This window comes from Lagenorhynchus albirostris, chromosome 8 (assembly GCF_949774975.1).
Source record: "Lagenorhynchus albirostris chromosome 8, mLagAlb1.1, whole genome shotgun sequence".
Taxonomy (NCBI): Eukaryota; Metazoa; Chordata; class Mammalia; order Artiodactyla; family Delphinidae; genus Lagenorhynchus; species Lagenorhynchus albirostris.
Genome location: NC_083102.1, coordinates 98,630,512 through 98,653,650, shown reverse-complemented (window position 1 = coordinate 98,653,650; position 23,139 = coordinate 98,630,512). Strand labels below are relative to the sequence as shown.

The 23,139-nt window shown below is 54.6% G+C and overlaps 1 protein-coding gene across 3 annotated transcripts in view; it reads left to right on the top strand.

Moving 5' to 3' along the window:
• TNS3 (tensin 3) overlaps positions 1-23,139 on the top strand; it is a 227,344-nt gene that overhangs the window by 103,947 nt on the left and 100,258 nt on the right. For all 3 annotated transcript variants that reach the window (XM_060157465.1, XM_060157464.1, XM_060157463.1), the window contains 6 exons: positions 303-425; positions 3,933-3,997; positions 6,615-6,698; positions 15,515-15,627; positions 15,723-15,783; positions 16,629-16,704. In XM_060157465.1, the coding sequence (XP_060013448.1) occupies positions 303-425; positions 3,933-3,997; positions 6,615-6,698; positions 15,515-15,627; positions 15,723-15,783; positions 16,629-16,704 (522 nt within the window). The remainder of the gene's footprint in view (positions 1-302; positions 426-3,932; positions 3,998-6,614; positions 6,699-15,514; positions 15,628-15,722; positions 15,784-16,628; positions 16,705-23,139) is intronic.

The following is a 23,139-nucleotide window of genomic DNA, read 5'->3' as shown; positions in this document are numbered from 1 at the left end:
CCTCTTTCCCCATGAGCCACGCACCATTAGCGGCTCCCGAAAGCCCTTTCTAGAATTGTCATTCCAGCTGCAGAAAAGCAGATAAGACCCGGGAGTAGATGTCTCCTGGGGAAAACATAATCCTTCCTATTTTTCTTTCCAGTAAAGGAGCCATCATTCCCACTGAGTTTTAGAAAAGGAGCACGCAGCCTTGTTCTTTACTCTAAAATGAAATATTTTGGTAAATTAAAAAAACCGTCGTGAGATGGCTTCGTAGGGCTTCTGGAGATGGACACCAGGAACCCTCCTCTCTCTCCCCGCAGATTCTGGACGTGGGCTGGCCAGAGCTGCACGCGCCGCCCCTGGATAAGGTGTGTACCATCTGCAAGGCGCAGGAGGCCTGGCTGAACAGCGACCCCCAGCACGTGGTCGTCATTCACTGCAGGGTGAGCGCCCGCTCGGGGGCCCAGGGGGCCCACCTTTTCGCCCTAACTTCCAGCTTCTTTAGGGGTTTGTGGTTAGGTTTTCATACTTATTCTAAGGGGCGGGGGGGGGGAAGGGTCATCCAGTCTCCCAGAGTGTGACTTCAGAATGTATAGGATGGAGGTCCCTGCATGCATAGCTGCACATGGTGAAGCGAAGGTTAGCGACCCCTGGGAGGGAATCCTTTCATTTTCATGCACTTTTGTTTTGCATGGGAAGCGCTTTTGAAAAAGTGAAGGGGGCTCTTAAAGGTGCACGGCATTGGGCTCTGTGCCGCCTGAGGTATGCCAGTCGACTGGCTTGGCATTGTGGGCAGGATGCCGCTGCAGCTGGCTTGTGGTCCTTTCCAAGCAGGTCAGCCCGAAGGGGACGTGACATGTCTACCCTTGCAGGGTGCCCGGGGCTGGCTGTGAGCACAGCAGCGCATCGTCCTGGCTGCGCTGACCTGCTTTGCACCCCTCCCTCCTCCTACCGCCCTCCCATCTTCTGGAACCTACCTCTCCTCTTACTTCTCCGGTTTCTCAACTGCCTTGGATTGTCCGTAGCCTTTTCCTGCACTACCCTGGATTCCTCAGATCTGATCCGTTTTCCCAGACACCTGGAGCTCATGCAGCGTGTGGGAGGAATGCTTTGAGAAGCGGGGGCGGGGAGTGCAGTGGCTGGGTCTCCTTCCCAGAAGAAGGGGGCTGCTCCCTGCCCTGTATATTTTACACCAAATTCTTATGACCATCAGGACGTCTCGAAAAAATAGACATTTCCACCTTAAAGTGTTTCTTCCTTCAGACTTTTCACACTCAAAAGCTGCACAAAAACCCTTTGCGTTAGGGAGCTTAGTGTAAGAGAACCTTCCCTTCGAAGGATCAGACTTGCTGTGTGAGTTTCCTGCCAGGGCACTGAGATCTGCCTGTAGAATAAGGAGGGTAGACAGTGGCTGACCATGTCCAGAGCTCCCACGCTTGGGGCATTTGAGGGTCACTCGGCCCGGAGGAAGAGCCGCTGGGAGCACACAGTGCGTTTGCTGCTCTCTGCTTTTGTTCCTTCTTCTGACATCTAACCTGATTACATTCTCCCTCAGACAGCCAGGGAGTCCCGTTAATTCTCTTACTAAATTAAGTTAACCAGAGCTTTTATTCAAGGACTGTGTTATATGGAGGAGCTTCTCTCCACATTCATGTTTTGGTGAAAACTGAAAGAAAGAGACTTTAAAAAAAAAACAATTCTTGTCAATTAAAAAACGTCTGTATTTTTCACTGGGCTTGGCTTGGTGATTTTGACACAGTGAGGGTAATACTGAGGGGCCGTTGTTGCCTAAGATCCCTTCGCAGGCCTGTGAGGCAGTGGCCCCTAACCCACCCGGAGCAGCCGCAGTGCCTGACCCTGGGGAGAAATGCCCGCCCGGTGCACCCAGACCTGCTGCCGGCTGTGTCTCCAGAGAATGCCGGTCCCTGGGCCTTGAGACGCACCCCCTTCACCATGCATTCCATTTCAGTTCACTTTTTTAATGGAACAAATTATAATATTATTTACAACATCCGGGCCACAAGTGACGAACTTAGCTCACAGAGTTCTCTAAAACGTGTCCCTCCTCTAAACTACGCTTGCCTCTTGGGAAACGTCTTGTTGGTGGGATTAAACTGGAACATGTTGAAACTTTTGGGGAACAGTTTGCTCATCTCTTGCCCTAATTCTGGTGGCCTATGAACCCTTTCCAAGATGAGCTAGAAAACATGCCATGAGAGAGAAGCCCTCTGGTGATTTGAACTTACAGATGTTGACATTAAGGGAAGTTCATCATAGTTGCTGCGGGGGGTGAGATTGCTGACTTTCCCCAAAACCTGCCAGCCCTGCAGAATGTGCTCTTACTGCCAGGAGTGCCAGGAATACCGTCTTGGCCTGGGGAGGGCAGACTAAGGCCAGACTGTGAGACCCCTGTCTCCCTGCCGGATACAAAGGGTGGTGTTTGTTCCCAAGTCCCCCCTCACACTAGTTTGGAGTAGAAATTGCCTGCGGTTCTGCTGGACAGTTTCACCCACCTCCACACGGGTTAGTCTTGAGTTGTTGGTGGAGGATACTCGCTGGGACTTGTGTAGTCAGCGATTCTGATTTTTGGTAAGAGCAGACAAAAGCTGTTCTGGTCCTAAAGAACGTTGTTTGCGCTCGAAGACTTCCTGTGCGCACGTAATGAAAAGCACTGGAGATGGGGGCAGTGAAGCCGCCCCGCGTGCCTGACTTGCAGGTGAATTTATACAAGAAACATACCAGTAGCTGCGCAGTGACAACTGCAGGTGCCAGGGTTCAGCAGTGAAGGACTGAGTGTGTGTCTGCACTGAGTTTCTGTAAGGCCTGCCCTTGATGAGACAGAGAGGAGATCGCTCCTGGGTGACGGTCACACGCCAGATTTGGACCTGAATTTCCTCCATCGTTCCCTTTCAAGAATAGACGTACGATCTGCACGGTGTTGTCACAGCCATGGTGGCTTATGGGACTCTAGATCAGGGGTTGCTGCCTCTTCCTGAAAGACCCAGACAGGACTTTCAAGGCTTTGGGGCACCACAGTCTACTTCCTTCCACCTGCCGCTGCCATGTGGAAATAGCTCCTAAACAAACAGGCGTGCTGGGTCCCAATCAAACCTTATTTATGAACACTGACATTTGGACTTCGTATGATTTTCATGTGTCATTGGAATACTATTCTTTTGATTTTTCTTCAACTGTTTAAACATGTTAAGGTGGCTCTTAACTCATAGGGACACAAGTGGTGGGCAGAAGTGGGCTGGTGGGCTGTGGTTTGCTGGTCGCCGTTCTGGGTCATGGCAGTGTGTTTCAGAAGGTGGCAGTCCACGGTTCTGGTCGAGGTGGCCTGTCACGGAGCTGCGGTGCTCCCAGGCACCTTCTCCTGTTGGCAGTGTTGGTCCGAGGCCCTGCCGGCTGCCTTGTCCGGGCTGTGCATGTCTGTGGTTACGGGTCGAGTGATGCATTTTCCATGACGCTGCCTCGGATGGGGGTCCCCTGTGTGTGACAGGGCAGGGCTGGGTAGGTGGGGACAGTGATGCTGGCAGCATCCTGGGACCTGCTGTCCTGCTACTCTGGACGTCTCAGGGCTCTGTGTGCAGCCCTCAAAGCCCTCTCAGCCTGTGAATGGGGCGTTCGGGTCTCTCTCACCTGGGTGATTAAGTCACGCTAATGGCTTCCGCCCAACACGGTTTTTTCCAGCCTCACTGGGAAATGAGGAACTGACTGGCCGCCCCTGTGCAGACCTGCCCTCGGGGGTGTCCTCGGATGTCCCGGATAGCACCTGCTCCTGCCATCAGCACCCCATATGTGTGTTCTCTGCTGAGTTGGGTGCTGCCGTCCCCCAGAACAGGGACCAGAGGCGGGTAACGCTGGCTTCCCCTCCGAGGCAGGCTCTTTGCCATCCTGTGCATGAACGAGTGCTTTCCTGTTCTAATGACCTCTGTTGTCTCCTGCAGGGCGGAAAGGGACGCATCGGCGTGGTCATATCATCTTACATGCACTTCACCAACGTCTCGGCCAGGTAAGAGAGAAGCGTCCTCACTGCCCTGGGCATCGAGATGCTCTGAGGCTGGGTGGGCGGGGGGCGGTCAGCCTGGGAGCTGACCTGGAGGCCGAGGCTTGTGTCTCTGGTGCCTAGAAACTCAGCTGCAGCTAAGGGTTTGCACTTGTGAGAAAGACACTGTCGTAGGTGTGCAGTGATTCACACTGAAGACTTCATGGAGGCATCAAAGATAAAGTGAGTGCACTGTCACTCTCTGACAAGAACGATAGGGACAAACATTACCGTTAGTAAAGAAGAGCAGTGCTGTCTCACTGGTTGCCTCAAATTCTGTACATGGCCGTGGCCACGGCCGCCATGGTTTGCATGCATGGTTGCCATGTTTGTATGCAGTGGGCCTCTGGGAAGCACTTTGCACGTTTCCTTTTTGTTGCTCAATCCTCCCAGGTAATCTAGGAGCGAGCAGTGATTGCTCCCACTTCACAGATGAGGAAACTGAGGCTTGGTGGACTTAGGCAGCTTGCTCATGATCTCATGGCCCGTGAGCGGGAAGCCTGGTCTGGCCCGGTTCTCAGGAGGTGCGCCGTGGGCGTGTGGGTGCCGCCAGCAGGAGGCCGGTCCCGTCCACTGGGGACGACAGGCACCGCGAGGCCAGCGAGTGAGGCAGCGGCCGCGTGCTAGCCCTCCTGGCGCTGGCCGTGCTGGTGGACCCAGATGCCCTTTCCGAGCACACGTCTCCGCTCACACTGAGACCCAGTTCAGAAATATCATTCTTTATGGGTTTTGCATCTGCGTTGGCTCTCTCTGTTCAATGGCCACTTTGTGAAGTATGAACCGCTCCATTCTGAGGAAATATAAGCCTATTCACATTAGCCGATAAACCCTTTCCTTTCTAGCGTTAAGGAGTGAAATTTGACTTTCCAAATGTTTTCTCTGGAAACAAACTGGGGAGCCCATGGCTTGCCAGGCAGGAAACCCAACCCCAGAGCAAAAATGAGATCCTTTCTTGGTGATAATAAGTACTTGTGTGCGTGCCAGACAAATTGAGATTCCTGGTCACGTCACATCCCTCTGCTGAGCCAAAGACATTTGGTCAGAGAGCAGACTTCACCTGCTCACAACAGCGCAGCTCTGTCTGGAACCAGAGTTCCATGCGCCATGGGCAGTCCTGGCATCTTTGGAAAGCATAGAGGCTAAGCTTTAGTCACTTACAGCTTATCAATGACACTGTCTCTAAACGCACCACTTTTTCTGAATAATCGAAGTGTGTCTCAGCTTCACGTGTCAGGCAACTCACATGAAAGGCTCTAAGCCTCAGGGTCCTCACCTGGGAAGTGGGGATGATGGCTGTGCCTCACAGGGTTTTGTGACAATTCAGTGTGTCGTTTCGTGTAAGACAGTTGGAATAGCATCGGGGCTGGTATTAGCTGCTGTTAACGCTGCTGGTACTAGTAGGACTAGCAGTATGAATAGATGAATAGAATATTATGTATTTTAGCATTTACCGATTCTGCCTATCCAGGTCGTTTGCAGGTTTTCTTTAGAATTTCAGCTGCTTCCGTCTAATGACCTTGTACGCTCAAGCATGCCGTGATAACAAATTCTCCTCGATACATCTTCGATCATTTCTACTATTTTCCCTTAGATACTGTTCTCAGAAGTAATCATAGTGAGCAGACGTTTTTAAGGCCTTTGTCACAAACTGTGTCCAGATCAAAACAGACACTTCAAGTCACAAAGTAAAGTAGGAAGAACATTCTGGTACCAGCACCAGAAAGATAAGAGTTCATAAAGATGGAGTTGTTGCTAATATTATGAATACTGATAACAATATTAATGCTGAACAGAAACCTTGACCAAAATGCATTATCAGCATTTAATAAAACGAGTGAATTCCAGAAAAAGGAATACTTTTCAATGTATAGGTGAAGGACTTCCCTGGCGGTCCAGTGGTTAAGACTTCGCCATCCAGTGCAGGGGGGTGTGGGTTTGATCCCCGGTCGGGGAGCTAAGATCCCACATGCCTCACAGCCAAAGAACCAAAACATAAAACAGAAGCAATATTGTAACAAATTCAATAAAGACTTTAAAAAAATGGTCCACATCAAAAAAAAAATAAAATGTATAGGTGAATATGTAGCTATACTTTTTACTCTGAAAAACTTACGTGCTCTGTATGTTAAATATTCAGTTCCTAAGTGACCCTTGCTTTTGTGCACCCCTGCCAGCCCAGCCCCTTATTTAGACAACGTTATTATTTTAGATGGTTATTTAGATAGGCCAATTGCCTGTGCCCACAGGTGAGAAAAGGCAGGCAGGTGACTCCCCCACCTGCCGGACATGCTGCACAGAAAGTGCCACATCCTAGGATCGGGTGCTGCTGTTGCAGGGGGGACTCCAGACCTTGCAAACCTGGCTTCCACTTGGCCCTGAACGCCTTCCTGGGGGAGATGAGGCCCTAGAAGAGAGGCTAAAGTGGATTTTCCCTGGGGAGGGGGTGTAGCAAAATGGAGCTCTTAGTGAGTGCCAGCCACTCAGAACAGCCTCGGGGCCTGTCTCAGGTCACTCCCCACAACCCGGCCTCCTGCGGTGGCCATGGAGTTAAAGCGTGTGCGCTCTCTCTCTCTCTCTCCCCCAGTGCTGACCAAGCCCTCGACAGATTTGCAATGAAGAAATTTTATGATGATAAACTTTCAGCTTTAATGCAGCCGTCCCAGAAACGGTATGTATCTGTCCCAGAGCCAGAGTGAAAAAGTGAATGAGATTTTATGTTTAAAAACGAGTGTGTGGGGCTGGGATGAACTGGGAGATTGGGACTGACATAAATACATTACCATGTGTAAAGCAGAGAGCTAGCGGGAACCATGCTGTATAGCGCAGGGAGCTCACTGGGTGCTCTGTGGTGACCTGGATGGGTGGGATCGGGGGGGCAGGGCCAAGAGGGAGAGGATATATGTATACAGGTAGCCGATTCACTTCCTTGTACAGTGAAACCAACGCAACAGAAACCAACACAACATTGTAAAGCAATTGTACTCCAATTGAAAAAAAAAAATGTAGGGACGGAAGACGCACCTCCCCGGACCAGCCAAGATTAGGAGGGAAGGGATTCTCGGTGTCCAGTGGTGAAGGGTGAGCCACCCTGCGTGTGGGTGCCGGGGGGCCCCTGGCTGGCTCCGGCGTGGACGCAGGGCTCCCTCCCCACACGTGTAGCCATCGGGTCTTCCGAGCTCTCTGCTGGTGTTGGTGCCATTTCTGTATTGGGACTGGCTGGTGTCTCCTGGACCAGGGGTCTGTGAGCTGTGTCTGGATGGCGGCTGCTCTGGGCTTTGCAGGTCACGTGGTCTCTGTCACGGCCACTCTAACAGGGTCTGTGGGCAGTAGGAAGCAGGTGAAAGCGGCTTATGTCCAGTAAAGCTGTCGACACACGCAAGTTTGTTGATGGCCAGCTTCAGAGGCCCAGGAGTCTTCTCTCTCCTCGGCGCCCCCTGGCCCACCTCCCCTTCTCTCCTGCTCGGCGAGGCCCCTGGCAGATGCTGCAGAGGGACCCTGGGGAGCAGACTTCCTCTTGCCGCCTGCTCCCAGGCGAATCCACGCTGTCAGCAGGCCCAGGTGGAGAAGAACCAGAGGAGGGTCAGGTGTGTGGCCTGAGAAGAGCCAGCAGCCACTTGCCTTCCAGACCCACTTCCTCTGCAGATGGGGGCATGGAACCGAGAACACTGCGGTTTTTTTTTTTTTTTTTTTTCCGGTACACGGGCCTCTCACTGTTGTGGCCTCTTCCGTTGCGGAGCACAGGCTCCGGATGCGCAGGCTCAGCGGCCATGGCTCACGGGCCCAGCCGCTCCGCGGCATGTGGGATCTTCCTGGACCGGGGCACGAACCCGCGTCCCCTGCATCGGCAGGCGGACTCTCAACCGCTGCGCCACCAGGGGAGCCCTGCATTTTTATTTTAAAGCAAGTGGCAGGGCATTTGCACAAGCGTTGTCCGGGCAATTGCCAAGATGGTTTTCCTGTGCCTCGCATCTTTCCCCCCAGTGCCAGAGGGCTGGCCCCGTGGTCTTGGGTGGACTGAAGGTTCCAGGAGGTAGGGTCACAGGTGTATTTTGGTCGAGAGCCGAGTCTCAGTATTTCCACTTGGGAAAAAAGGGATTTCAGGGACCACCAGAGGCACCTCCTGCTTTGTCCCGGGTGTATCCCATGGCTGGGTCTGTTTGTGTTCAGACCAGAATGTCTGGTGGATGCAGGACCCACAGGTCAGAGCTTGGCCGTGCCCTGGCCATCCCACAGGGCATGTGAGCTGCCTGGGAAAACCCAGCATTTTATTAGTATTACAGTTAAACAGACCCTTGATCTATTTCGAACCATTAAGTGTCATTTCTTGGTTGAGCAGTTTCCAAAATGGTTACATTCATGTGAGCCCCTCCGTGAGACGTGAGGGTAAACAGGGGCTAACCCACCCCAAAACTCAGCGTGCACCGGGGAAGGATGTTTGCCTCATTTTCTTCTTACTACCTACTGCAGCTTTTTTTTTGTTTTGTTTTTTTGCGGTACGCGGGCCTCTCACTGCTGTGGCCTCTCCCGTTGCGGAGCACAGGCTCCGGTCGCGCAGGCTCAGCGGGCATGGCTCATGGGCTCAGCCGCTCCGTGGCATGTGGGATCCTCCTGGACCAGGGCACGAACCCGTGTCCCCTGCATCTGCAGGCAGACTCCCAACCACTGCGCCACCAGGGAAGCCCCATGCTTCAGACTTTTTAATACCATTGAAGAAGTGTGGAAAAAGGGAAACATCTCACTTTAACGTGCCCATGGTTCTCCTGCATCATTGAACGACAGGAGCTGTCGTATTTACATTTTATGAGGGTGGCATGGGTTAAGTTTTGCATTCTGAGGCTAATCTCCCCGCACCCACAGACTAGGGGAATGCCAGCCCGCCCAGCGCCTGCATCGGAAGACGCGTGCCACCTCGTAATGAAGCGGGTGAGCGACTGAGTTGAATGTATAAGTACCTCTGGAGGAATATTTCAGACCCGGAGGATGTGTGATGACCGCATCTGTGGGGACAGGCACAGTGGTGATGGGACCCATCGCCGTGGTCCCAAATGCCCACAGGGGGAGGGAGCGTTGCAGGCTGTTTTAGGACTGAACTCAAGAAACCATTTTAAAATCCACCTTGTGGTGAGAGCTTGGGTTTGTGGTCCAAGAAGTTTAGAGCCTCAGCAGTAAGCCTCCTCCGCCCTTCACTTAATTAATACTGGGTTTAAGAGCTCGAGAGGCAGGAGGTCCATTTGACAGGCGGCAAATTCTCTGTCACTCTGTGCCTCACTCCTAAAAGCCACCGAGCCATTGGCCTGCAGCAGCCGGGCCAGCAATGGCCCATTGGAGGTTGCTCGCTTCCAGCAGAATTCGTCCGGCAAGAGCGCTTCTCTTTCCCTGCACCTGCCGCCTTGAGCAAACCCCAGGAGCAACTTGTGGAGGCCCCGGGGTAACCTCCTGCAGGGCTGCTGAGCCTGCTGTGTCAGAGAGGCTCCCGTTAACTTGGAGGCCCTTTCACTTCGATAAGTAATTAAAGAAAATCCTCCTCCAGCATTAGTTATCATCAGCATCATGGAAGTGATGAGTTAAATAATGAAATTCTGACCTCCTTTCCTTCTCGGCTTTTCCTTCCCTTCCACGAAGGAGTTGGGACAAGCGGGTCCCATCCCTTTGGGTTTAGTGTGGAAAATGACAGGTAACCGGCTTTTTCTTGGGGACAGCAAACCTCTCCTGAGGGTGTGCGGAAGAAGGGAGCCCAGGGAGGTCCTGGGCGGGGGTCATTCCTGTGTCCCATGAGGTAGAGGGAAGGGAGGCCAAAAGTCTGGGCATGCAGACACCAGGATTGGATTCCTGGGTGTTTCTAATTGCTGGAAAGTTCCCCAACATTACAGCATTATTTGGGTTTTGAGATTTCTGTAGTTTTTGACATGATGCCTTGAGTGTCTGAAAGAACCTTGAACTTGAAGCCAGAAGGCTGCCGAGAGAAGCAGATGTGCAGATCCTTCCTCCGAGGATGTGTCTTTGAGGGAGTGCGGCCGCTGAGGCCAGCAGGCTCCCTGTGCCTCGTCCACTCCACACGTCCTCTTGCCCTGGCTTGCAGGGCGGGCTCGAGGAGCGGGGCCATCCCTCAGGGGGTCGCCTGCAAGAGGTCTGAGGTGTGTTATCCTTCCAGCCCGGCCTGGGCGGGGAAGTGCCGGGGAACGTTAGGTAACCAGCGAGCCTGGGTCTGGCGCACAGGCCAGAGCTGATGGGGCCCTGCCCACGTCTCCCCGCCATCCGTGCTTCGCCTGCAGCTGTAGGCGCTCTGAGTGTATGGAGGTGACACCGGGAAGCCTTAGGGAGACATGGGCCGACACAGTGGCTCCTTCTGCTTACAAAAGTATCATTTCACGCTTGTTTTCAGGGATATTTAAGCTTATGTCAAGTACAACTCACATATTTAGGAAGATTTAGGGAAACTCCACATGTAAGTTTCTGCTTTGGAAAGAGGTTATAAATAATGCAATGAACAACTGCAAATTTCCAGCTGCTTTGGAACTTGAAGGAAGCGTGTGCTCTTCTGTTAGTGCCCTGCCAGCTGCAAGCTTGGTTTCTTAATCGTACTTGCTAGTTGCGACGAAGTGGGGAAAACCTCATCCCCAGGGAGCTATTTCCCTCGAAAGAAAGAAGAGCACAGCTGGGAGACAGGTGAGCTGTCTGACGTGTGTGGCTGTGAGAGCTGCGCTGACCAGGGAGGACTTTCTGTTTCGGGTAAGACACTGGGATGGGCTTTGAGGGGCCATCTGACACCCTGTCCGTTCATTCGTACACACCTTTCCTTCAGTGCTGTGGGTGAGTATCACATAGACAAGAGTTGACATTCATCCTTGCCACACTTTTCTGGAGGAACTAATTGTGGAATCCTGGCCTTTGCTCTTCTTCCCTCTTATTTTCAGCCGTGGCCTGAATTGTTTTTCTTTGGGAGTGATGGCGGCTCTCCAGGTAGTTTCCTGCCACACGGGCCCTGTTTACCTGTCCTCTCTCTCCCACGGTGCAGGCGGTGGCTAGCTCCACGGCTGACTGCAGCAGCAATGACGGCGTATATTAGCAATGAACTTTGTTGTTTTTATCGGGCGTTTTGTATGTGATGTCTTTGGGACTTAAGAACAACATTCTCTTTTCCAGGTCACGCTTGGGTGGCCCACAGCAGAGCTTCTGAGCCTGCTGGTCAGAGGGACCGATGAGGGTGTGAAAGGGTTCTGGGAAAAGCAGGATGAGGCCACGCCAATGAAAAATTCTTGAAAAATGTGTTTTCCCATACAAAGGTTTTCTTTACTCCTCCCCCATCACACACACTCATCGGTGGTGCATAGAGAGGAGATAGGCTTAATTTATGGCATTGAGTGTCCCCTCACCCGCTGCCATGAGCCCCCAGGGGGCCAGGAGTGCCCCTTGGGCTGAGGCCACAGTCACCGGGGGAGCCAGGGCCGACGGCTGCTCAGCTGTGCGATCTGGAGTTTCGGATTTGCCGGTAGTTGCCTGCAGGCCCTGGAGGAAAGCCCCGGAGATAAGCAAGATAAGCCTGTGCTGTCCCCGGTGGCCATGCTGACGTGCCTGGGTGCTTGGTGGTGGGCTGGGGTCACAGGTGAGGCACCCCCAGGCTTACGTCCGGCTCATTTATGTCCACCATCAGCCACAGAACTGCACTCATCACAGCTGGAAGGAAGGGACAAGGGTGCTGTCTCCACTCTGTCCATATGCTTTACAAAAGTTAGTACCTATATGACCCTTGTCACCTGTCCCTCTCTTAGGAGGTGGATGGCGGGGTGATGGGGTTGGCGTGAGGTTTTCTTTAAAGGCTGTTCTGATCTCAGTCATGCCGCTAACAAGCCTTATGGTAAACTTCTGCAGTATCACAAAATCCAGAACTTGGACTCAGAAATTGTGCTTGTATTGCATCCTATGAACAAGCACCCAAAATGACTTTAGCTCCACAAAGTTAGGCAGTATAATTGCTGGAAAGTAGCACTTCATTAATAGAAAGTGCCGTGAAATATAAAACAATTTTGTATTTTTTCCTTATTAAGGAAGCATGTGAAGGAAGAAGTAAGTTGCATTTTATAATAACATTTGACGTCTTTGATTTACCTAAAATGGGAATCGATATAAAGCAGCCTTCTCTAAAGGGCAGATGAGAAGGGCTTTTTTGCACTGGTTCCATGATGGACTGGTCAGGAGGGCAGGCGTCCGTGTCTGGGTCCCCGGCAGAGGACTGGGCACTCCCTCCCTTCGGTCCCTAACCCCATGTGAGGGCTGGCCCTTGTCTTCCGGCTCCTTCTTCGGGAGCTTGCAGGGAATCAACATTCTTCTGTGGTCATGCCGACACGCCACATGATAGAAGAACCTTCTCATACTCTCTCGGACTGCTGGGCAACGGCGCCGGCCAGGCTGTGTCAGGGCAAGGGGAGGACCCTCCACGGTTGCATCAAAATGTAAAACGGAAACTGACCCTCACCCCCCTCCGTGATGCCCGGTCTGTGTGCTCGTGGGTCCCTTGGATGTCCAGAGAGTGAAGGGCCACCTGAGGTCAGTGTAGAAGGAGCGAACAGCCAGGCGTCCACAGAGTAAACACAGCAGCCGGGCCACAGACAAGGCCGAGGAAGCGGGCTGTCTGGTGACCAGTGCTGGAGGAGGGGAGACCGCTGTCCAGAGCAGGTGGCGACTCATGGCCCCAGCTCAGTGTCTGTGATCCCTTCTCCTGGGCTCATGACCCGGCGGTGGGGAGGGGGTGGCTGGAGAACCCAGAAATCTGCAGTGCGTGGCACTTAGGTGATAAAAAGTAGCTGGACAGGTCACCTGAATATTCTCGTGTCTGCACGTCTGCTGTCGACATAGAAGATAAAATGGGAAGGCACGTGGGGCCATCTGGTGGCCAGGCTCCTGCAGCCACGACCCGGCCACGTGGCCTCCCGGGCCCTCCAGGGCTTGCGTCTGGACTCTGTGACTTGGGTGAGGTTTTGTCCTCTTCTGAAAGGGAAGAGCTGTTTGCCACCAGGAAAACTGAAACACCGGGAGGGGCCCCTAAGCTGAAGTGAATGTTCTTTTCTAACATTTTTTTCTAAAAGGATAGATTTCAAGTAGAGTTTTTAAACTTTGGTTTTGAAATTTACTAGAAAATTTCTCTTGTTCAGTTTCCTTTGTATGCAAAGTCAGCTGCTTGAGATAATGGACTGCATCTGAATTGCTGGTGTAAATTCGATATTTTTCAAAATGTAGGTGTATTTGACAAATGACATTGTGTAAATTTAAGGCTTACGGGGTTAATTTGTTACATTCACGTATTGTCATACGATTGCCACTGTAACCGTACTTAGCACCTCTGTCGCGTTACAATAATTACCATTTCTTTTTTAGTGGTTGGGATAATTAAGTTATATCTCTTAGCAAGTTTGATAATTATACTACAATATTTACTACACTGTGCATTGTATCTCTAGGGCATATTTACTACTTACTGCAAGTTTGTACCCTTTAAAAATTCTGTCCTGTCCCCAAAGCCCCCGGCCCCTGGTAACTGCCATTTTACTCTCTGCTTTTATATGTTTGGCTGTTTTAGATTCCATATATTATGAGTGATATCATACCACAAGGAGATATCACCTCACACCTGTTAGAATGCCAGTCATCAAAAAGTTAAGAGGGCTTCCCTGGTGGCGCAGTGCTTGAGGGTCCGCCTGCCGATGCAGGGGACACGGGTTCGTGCCCCGGTCCGGGAGGATCCCATATGCCGCGGAGCGGCTGGGCCCGTGAGCCGTGGCCGCTGAGCCTGCGCGTCCGGAGCCTGTGCTCCGCAACGGGAGAGGCCACAACAGTGAGAGGCCCGCGTACCGCAAAAAAACAAAAAAGACAAGAAAAAACAAGTGGTTACGAGAACATGGAGAAAAGAGAGCCTTTGTGCACTCTTGGGGAGAATGTAAATTGGTGCAGCAACTATGGAAAGCAGTACGGAGGTTCCTTAAAACATTAAAAATAGAACTACCACATGACCCAGCAATTCCGCTCTGGGTATATATCCGAAGGAAATGAAAACAGGCTCTTGAAGAGATATCTGTACTCCTGTGTTTATTGTGTGTGGCCTTATTCACAATAGCCAAGATACGGAAACAACGCAAGTGTCCCTCAGTGGATGAATGGATAAAGAAAATGTGTGTGTGTGCGCGTGTGTGTGTATACACACACACAGTGGAGTATTACTGAGCCATAAAGTATAATGAAATTCTGCCATTTGTGATAACATGGATGGACCTTGGGGACATTATGCGAAGTGAAATAAGCCAGAGAGAGAAAAGCAGCATTTTTTTAACCTAAGTAGGTTGAGCCTGACTAGCCTTCAGTCCTAGGGAGGCGGGGGTGGTCCCTGGTCCTCCTAGTGGGGTGGACTGCGGTGGGCTGGCTGGAGGGTATAGAGGACGCCGTGCTGGCCGCACAGCCTGGTGATTCAGTGGACGCTTCCTTCCTGCGCCTGCGTGGCTCTGTGTAGTCATTAGAGGTGCACAGAGATGTTGGATAGGGTAGGCTTTGGCTCTGCTCCGGAGTCACACGCTCCAGGTGGTGGCAGAGGCCGAGGCCAGGCGGCATCGGAGAGCTTGGCAGGTGTGTGCCCACTTGGGGCCACAGCTGCCACCTTGTGCCCTGGGAGGAACCAGGGAGGCAATGCTTCCAGGGTACAATCTTCTCTCCAGGCCGCCAGGCACCCACGCAGGGTGCGGGGCCGACAGCATGACGCGCAAGGCTGTGTGTGGTGTTCAGAGAGAAGGCAGGTCTCCCGGCACATGGCAGACGTGCGCTCTGCCGCTGAGATGGGCCTTGAGGAGGGAGGGCACAGAGAAGCCGGAAGACGGGAGGGCAGTGCAGCTCAGGCGGGCTCGTGCCCTTTATGGTAGGGGAGGCTCTCACAGTGGGCTGTGGCATCCGAAGGCTTCCTGTGGGCTGGGGTGTGGACTCCAGCCTCCCACTAGGCTTCCTAGTGTGAGCAGAAGGCGGGGTGGGTAGGACTGAGAGTTGAGCCGAGTGACCTTCATGCCCTCAGAGGTGTGGTTTGGTTCAGAGAGCGCGCCCATGGGACGGCAGGTCTCTTGCTTTCCTCTTCTCTGCGGGGAGACCATGCCAGCCCCGTGGCCCAGCCCTGCCTGGCTGTGGGTTCCATGGACAGAAGCGATGCCACCGGCACTCGGGGTGCAGAGCGAGAGGCGCCGCGTGTGAGGGCTCACGCTCAGGAAGCACCCTTGGCCGTGCTTCCAGGTCATCGGCCACGTCAGCGTGCAAGGCCCAGAGACGCCCGGTGGGCTGTGGGCTCGGCCATGCTCTGCAGAGCGTGGGCCGGGGCCTGGGGTGCGTCCACCCTCCTTGCTGTGAGCGGTCAGGATGGGTTCTCTCCCGGAAGTGCAGGCGGGTTTCCTCATTGCCCTCCGGCCCCACCTGGGCTCGGGAGCTGTGCAGGGGCCCTGAGCTGGCTGCCCTTCGCAGGTACGTGCAGTTCCTCAGCGGGCTCCTGTCGGGAACGGTGAAGATGAACGCCTCGCCCCTGTTCCTGCATTTCGTCATCCTGCATGGGACCCCCAACTTCGACTCTGGCGGAGGTGGGTGTCTCCCACGGGGTGAGGGTCTCGAGACGCGCCGCCTGGCGCTGGCCCTCAGTTCCGCGTGTTGATAGCCAATTCTGCGTGTCTTTCAGCATGCCGGCCCTTTCTCAAGCTCTACCAAGCCATGCAGCCTATGTACACGTCGGGGATCTAGTAAGTGTGGCTGCTTTCCTGGGGGCCTCCGGAGGGCCCGGCGGGGAGGGGGCCCGCTCCCGGCTGCCTCTCCCTCTGGAGGGGTGGGGGGGGGGGAAACCAGGTGAGCTAAGAGCAGGGGACGGAAGGGGAGCCGTGGGTGCAGTGCCCCCGTCATCCTGCCCAGCAGGTGTCTCGCCGCGGTCACACAGTTGGCTCTGTGAAGGGACGTGGACGCTGGGACCTGGGGGAAGGAGAGGGCCCCGCACACCGTGTGGAAGTAAACACATCGGGGTCTTGGGACAGGGCCACGGTGGTCTCCCTTTCTCTCCCCTTTGCAGTTTAGACAAAGGTCAGGCAGACATTTCCAGAATATGTACTAATTCTAGACTTATTTGCTTTGCTGTTTTTGTTTGGAGAAGCGTTTTATGCACATCAATGGAAAATGAATAAAGGTAAAAAATGTTCTTAGCACGTGTTCTCACTCAGAATGAACTGTTGTCACGTGTCCGGACCCTGTTGGACCCAGGCACCGGTGAAGCTTGGGCAGCCTCCCCCTCTGCTTACCACAGAGGCTGCTGGCATCGGCATGCCAGTTCTCTACGCCGCGCGCTCCATCGTGCACGGGCCTGGGGCGGGCCGGCGGGCACTGGCTGTGACGTTGCTATCAGGGCCCTGCCTGGCCCTGTTGGTTTTTCATACGTTCTTTGGACTCATTTTCATAGGAGAGAGTCTGAGGAATTGGATTCCTGGGCCAAGCAGGATAGTTTGTTTAATTTCAATTGTGGGGTTGCTTTTCTCAGAACGTATTCTTTCCATTAAATCATGAAATCGCGTAATGATGTACCTTCTCATTTATTCCAAAGCAACGTCGGCCCAGAAAACCAAAGCAGGATCTATATCGCCATAGAGCCAGCCCAGCTCCTGAAAGGGGACATCATGGTGAGTGTCACGGCCTTGCCTCTGCTGCCAGTAATCATACCTGGAAAGGTAAAAGCAAGTCATCTTAAAGCAAGAACATGAAAGCCGCCTCCCACCCTACCCCGGCCCCGACAAAACCTGAGGGAAGAATGGAAAGTCGCCTCTACCTTAAGGCAGTGGGTTAATTTTCTGAGCAAACCTATTTTAATGAAAGGAACAGATCAATTGGTAGAGCCGCTTGCTGTGTGCACCCTTGAAATTACAGTCCTAGCTCAGCCACTGCGCTTCCCAGGGTTCCAGTTACCTGAGCACGGTGTGCAGTCTTAACATGACCTAGGCCTTCCAGGGCTGGGCACAGACATAAAATGTTTATTTATCGTTAGTGGCCCAGGTGGGAAATACAGCCAGTGTATTGCAGCTTGGTTTATGACTGAAACAGTGATTTCTCCAGATAGTTTTGATTCTTGGGGCAGAAGCAACACCCTGCTCTGTTCCACCTTCGCCTTTTTTCTATCTTGAATATAAAAAAGTGCATGCATCTAAACAAAGAGAAATTTGTCTGAAATCAGGAAAACCTTTAAGGCACGCGCGTGCTTCCTGCAGGCACAGAATAGCTCTCCTGTAATCTGTTTGAGCCCCAGGACACCCCATGACGAGAAGATAAGATGGTTCACAAGTTGGCTTTTTATTGATTTAAGTGGCTCATGCAGTGTTTTTGAGGAGTCTCGTTAACTTCTCCTAATAGTTTGGGGTTTCCACCCTTTCTTCGTGGTTGGTGCACTCCCACCTTGCCCCATCCTGTGTTCTCAGGAAGGTTCTCAAAGGTAAAAATCCTGGGCACATTCACAGCTGACGCCCCCTTGGCGGGCTCCCCAGGGGGCACCCCTGCCACCTCCAGGCCTCAGGGGTCTGTGTCCAGAGAGGCACCTGCAGGCCCAGAAGGCGCATGAGGGGGAAGAAGAAGCAGACCAACCGCAAGACGGCTCTGTTTCCAAGTCAGCACGTTGAGCACTTTACAATCATGGTCTTTCACCCTCTCCTCGACCTTGAGATGGAAGAGCCAGTATCCCGTTTCATAGGTGGGAAAGCGAGGCGCAGGGTGGTTGCTACGTTTCCACGAGCCCGTTTTCTCAGCCACGGTGTTGCGCTGCCCCGAGGGAGGAGGGCTTGGGGCTGGGTTCCCCTTCCTGGCTCTGCACAGCAGCTCGTGGCCTCCCCATCTCTGTGGTTAGGAGAGAGGGGAGGGACGGGGCAGGGGAGGGACGCCCCTACTCTTGTGCTCCTCTACCCAGCATGCAGCCCTGGCCGAGTCTCCTTGGACCTCCCGGGATTGTTGGGCAAAGGGCTGAGCACTTATTGGGCCCCTGCTGTGTGCCGGGCGCCAGCCGGGGCTTTACCTGGCTGTGACTTTTGTCTGCTCACCAGCTCTGTCCTCTGGGTCTAGTTTTCCTCCTTTAAAAAGGAGGCCAAGAGACCCAGAGCGTCTGCGAGAGGGCGGAGCTGCTGCTGGGACATGCGCCCAGCTGGGCATTGCCCCTGGTCTGGGAGAGGGCTTGGAGTCGGCATGGCCAGGCTGGGTGCTCCCTGGGGTCCGTGATGAGTAGTGGGCCGAGTCCCTTCGTGATGACCCGAGGGAGGGGCTCCCCCTCCAAGAAAGAGCACCTGATTGTGGGCTGGTGGCTGCAGAAGGTTGCCAGCCCAGAGGCCGGTGGTGGCGAGTCACCTCATCTGCCCCGGATCCCTGCCCCTCCCTCCTCCGTCCTCCTTCCTTCCCTCTTCCTCCTTCCCTCCCTCCCACTGTCTCTTCCCTCCCTCCTTCCTTTCGTACTGTTATTTGTCCAGAGGTCCCGTTTTGAGCTTTTGGAACGTCTGAGTTGGGCCCTAGCACAGGAAGGAAGGGAGGGACGCAGGGACGTCTGTGTCCTGAAGGAGCCTGGCGGGGGAGGTGGACGTCTCGCAGCCGGGACATCCAGAGAGCGCCGCAGCGTGGGTCCTGCTGGCTGGGGCCGGCGGCCGGGGGGTCCAGCCGGAAGCGCCCTCAGAGGTGTGCGTGAGGCCCTGGGCAGGGGGTGCAGCAGTCCCCAGGCCTTGAGGATGACCCTGTGGGAATTACTTGTCCTGGGAGGTTGAAGCCAGATCGTGCAGGGCTTGGATTTTGCCGTCTTCTTTTGGGAAACGTGGTGTTAGCAGAGCTCTTTTCTGTGTCCTGAAAACGCCCTGAATCACCCCTTGAGAGTAACCCTTATAGGACTGTGACTTAGAGAGGCAGTGAGAACGCGGGGGAGAAAGCCCTTGGTCTCGAGTGGAAGGAAGGAAGCCCTGCAGCTACGTACGAGCGACAGCAGACTGGGAGCCACAGGCCCAACAGGGGCATCACGCAGCCGGGCGGGCCTTGGGTCCCACGCCTGGGCTCCCAGCAGGTCTACGGCTTAAGGGGACTGGGTGGCCTCAGACGGGTCTTGTCCACGCTCGAGCCCCCTTCTGCTGCATGAGTACCGTAGGCGAGCGTCATGGGGATGAGATGAGCTGGGGCAGCCGGCGGGGGGTGAGGGCCTCGCGCTGTGACCGAGGGCCCACTGAGGCTTGGCCTGGGGGTGGCCACCACCTCCCCGTGCCCCCGGGCGATCGCCTAACGCGCCTCACGGCTGTCCTAGGCCCACGTCGGCACCGCCGCCTGCGAGCAGGGTGCCTACCTGAGCATCACGTGCACCCAGCTTCAGCTGGGATGTGGTCTGAGCAGGTGGGTGGGGTCGTTCTGAGGGGACCCAGGTGGGTGGTTGCCGTTTGGCCCTGGGGAGCTGGGAAGCGGGGCTGGGGGAGGAGGCGCTGGCAGACATGCTTGGACCCCGCGGTGTCCGCCAGCTGGTGCCGTTGCAGGCGCTGGGAGCCGTCCCCCTGCACACGGCGAGCTTGTCGAAGCCGGCCCTGATGCAGCAGGGAGGCACCGGCCTGGGAGTTTGGGATGTGGTCGCCTGCACCGTCTGCAGATGAAAGATGGTGCCTCTGGGCACCCATGGCCACGTGAAAGACGCCTGTCGCCGCGTGTGCTCAGCCCATGGCTCTTTTCAGGTATATTGGTAAGTGGCTTCGAGCCAGTGGCCAAACGGGACTCGCCCTTCCCTGTGCCTGCTTTGCTGCTTCTCTGCGGGAAGTCCGCAAGTGTGATTATTAGCCCTGCTCGAAAAGTTTCCCTTCCAGCGGACACTTGTGCGTCTGCTCGGTGCTGAGCCGCACATCCCGAAGCAGCAGCTGCAGGTGAAGGCGTCGGGCCGGCGAGGGTTCGGGGAGCACCTGCCCGAGACTCTGGAGGCGCGTGAGGCCCGGGTGGGGAGGGTGAAGGGCGGACATCGGTGTGGCTAGGGGGCCGTCGGCCTAGAGCCGTCAGAGTGGGTGGACCTCTCCTCCTCGTACAGCGCTGGGAGGGGCCCTCACGGTCACGGGGGCACAGAGGTGGGGTGCGGCACAGGCCCAAGTGGGAGCAATGGCAAGAAGGCTGGTGTGGGCCTCAGCACGTGGGCTGCAGCCCTGCTCGGAGGTGCTGGGGAGGAAGAACTGGCCCCTCTCCGCCCGGCGATCAGGCCCTTCCTCCCCCGTGGGCACCCCTGCCTCTGCCTGCCCGCTTTCCTGGCCAGGTTTTGGCAAAGGATGGTTTGCACGCCCTCTCTCCTCCCTCCGGCCGCATCCCAGGGACCGCACCCCCGTGGCCGTCTCTGCGGCACTCCCTGTCACGTGGACCCTTTCTCTTTGTGGAGCCCCTCTGCCGGTTCCCCTCCGGCTCCTGGCGGGTCTCTGCGCTGCTGTCCTCTGGGCATCTGTCTCCCCCGAGTGCTGGTCCTCTTGGCCCCGTGTCTCTCTCGCTGGGTCCACGCTGCCTCTTCTTCACTTCTGCCTTCGGTCCTCGGGCCTCAGGTTCAGCCCTTGGTGCCCGCCAGCCCCCTGGCCTCCATTCTGCTGCTTTCTAGGACCGTCCCCACCGGTTCCCCAGACTCCGCGTGGGAGCTTCGTCCTGGCGTCCCCTGGCTCCACTTCTCTCGTCAGTCGTGCAGATCCTCTACCCACATGGATCCTGAATCCCTGAGCCCTCACAGCGTGACCCTGTCCGAGCACGGCGTTCCGCAGCCGCGGCCCAGCATCCTCCCCGCGGGGGGAGGAGAGGGTCTAGGCTCCCGTATGTGGCATAGGATCCCCTGGGTGTCCTGCGCCCTCAATCACTTAGCCCTAGAGATCCCGTATTATCTGGTTTGTTCTGCACACGGCCCCATGGCCCTTTCCTCTGGGTCTTGCTAATGCCTCGCACCCGTGTCACCCACATCAGGCACGACTGGGGCACACGGCTGTGCCCTCCCTGAGGCCGTGTTTGATGATGCGTCATGGCTGGGTACCTCGTCTGCCTCCCTAGTGGGTGCCCAGCCCTTGAGGCAGGCGGCTGACTGGTCCCAGCCTCTCCCGAGCCAGTAATTGTGCTCCTCAGGGGTGGGGGCTCGCGCTTGCTGGGAGCCAGGAGGGGACCCTGTGCCCAGTGTGCCATCGTCCCCAGCTTATTGCCCAGAGCCGCCCCTGAAGCGGGAGTCCCTGGGCAAGTCCACACCCCAGCAAGAACTGCAAGCTGCCTCTTGCGTGAGGGGACAGCCGGCTGCATGAGCCCTGAGCGATGCTGCAGGAACCCGAGAGGGCTGGCATTCAGGTGTCCTGTCGCCATGGGGTCTCTTGAGGGGAATGTTCTGGGCCGTGAAGTCACCCTGTCTGTGAACTTTTGCTTCCGTTGGAAAGGCCGGCAAATAGGGATCTCTTCACAGGAAACGCTTAACTTGATAAAACCAGCCCCTTCCTGCACCATGTTCTTAACATGGAGTATTTTCGGACTGAATTATTATTTGATTTATACTTCCTGTGTTTACAGTTCATTTTTGTACACTCTGCACTTATTTTTTGCAACGTTATCAGATGGGAGAAGGACGATGTGGGTTACAGCTGGACATGGGTAATTTTCCATCACACAGGGTAATTTTTCCTTGCACCATTCGTGGAAATGATGACCTAGGAGGTTTAGTTTAGCTATTGATCTCTAAGAAGTCTCAAAAGTAGCTCTAGCCTCTTGTATTCGTTTCCCAGGGCTGTCATGACAAAGTACCACAGACTGGGTGGCTTAAACAATAGACATTTCTCACTGTCCTGGAGGCTGGAAGTCTGAGATCAAGGTGTCAGAGGGCTGGTACCTCCCGAGGCTTCTCTCCTTGGTATGTAGATGGCTGTCTTCTCCCTGTGTCTTCACATCATCTTCCCTCGTGTGTGTGTGTGTGTGTGTGTTGTGTCTGTGTCCTGATCTCCCCAGTCAGATTGGATTAGGGCCCACCTATATAACCCTACTTTACCTTAACCACCTTTAAGACTTCACCATATGAATTCTGGGGGCAGAGAATTCAGCCCATAGTACCTGTGTCCATTGAATAAACCCCTTCTAGAATAAACCTATTCTAGTAAGGTTAATAGTGAAATCAGGTACCATTGGTTCTCCGGCACCTTAGGCTCTGATTTGTCATTCGTTCTCTCGTTCATTCCCCACAGCGTGTGTCCTGAACAGGTAACATGGTGGATGTGAACGGGAATCACACACAGGTCCCACTTCCAAGAGTTTAGGTTCTAGTTGTTGAGTGAGATGAGCTGGCAGATCACTCTCGTGCAAGTAGGCTTTGGTGTGTGTGCGAGCACAGAGGCAGGATCTGAAGGTCCACGGGTGGGAGAGAGGATTCCAGTGTGTCCGAGGAGGAGAGTCTCTGAGGCCATGCTGTCCGGCCTGGAGGACGGGCCCAGGGCATCCCCATACTCAGACTGTAATCTCTGGGGGACACATTATGCTGCATGATCTGTGGGCTCCTTGGAATCCCAGGGCTGTTGGTTCAACCTGAAAATGACCTCAGGGATCAACACAGGGAAGTAGCTGGGCGGTAGAACGTTCCTTGGTGTTTGCAGAGCTTCCCGGGGAGTAGCGTGAGCCGTCTCCCCTCCTGCTGTGCAGGTTGGCTCTGGTTTCCAGAGTCTGCAGGCGGGAGAAGGCCCTGGGCGCAGATGAACCGTGGGAGACCCCTGCACTGCGGTTTGCCCTGTCCTTCAGTTTTAGGGAGTCATCGCTTGGTGCTCACCTCTGCGAATCCAGTGGGCGTTCCTTCAGTGGAGAAAGCTGCAGATGGGGAATGTCTCAGGGCCTTTTCTGTGTAAAGGTTCAAATGTGTAGGCGGTTTAATTTCTCATCAAGAATTTGGCAATGATTGTGACTTGGACAGAATCCTAAGCTGCAGAGAATGCTTTGATAGGCCACCCAGCCCCCCAGCGGCAGAGGGCTCGGCTGGGCTGGCGTCTGCAGAGCCTGCCTCTGCTCTGGAAAGTGGAAGGGAGCTCCCAGGGAAGGTTGACACTTTGGTCACCATCCTGTGAGGCGGAATGTTCTCCTTTGATTTT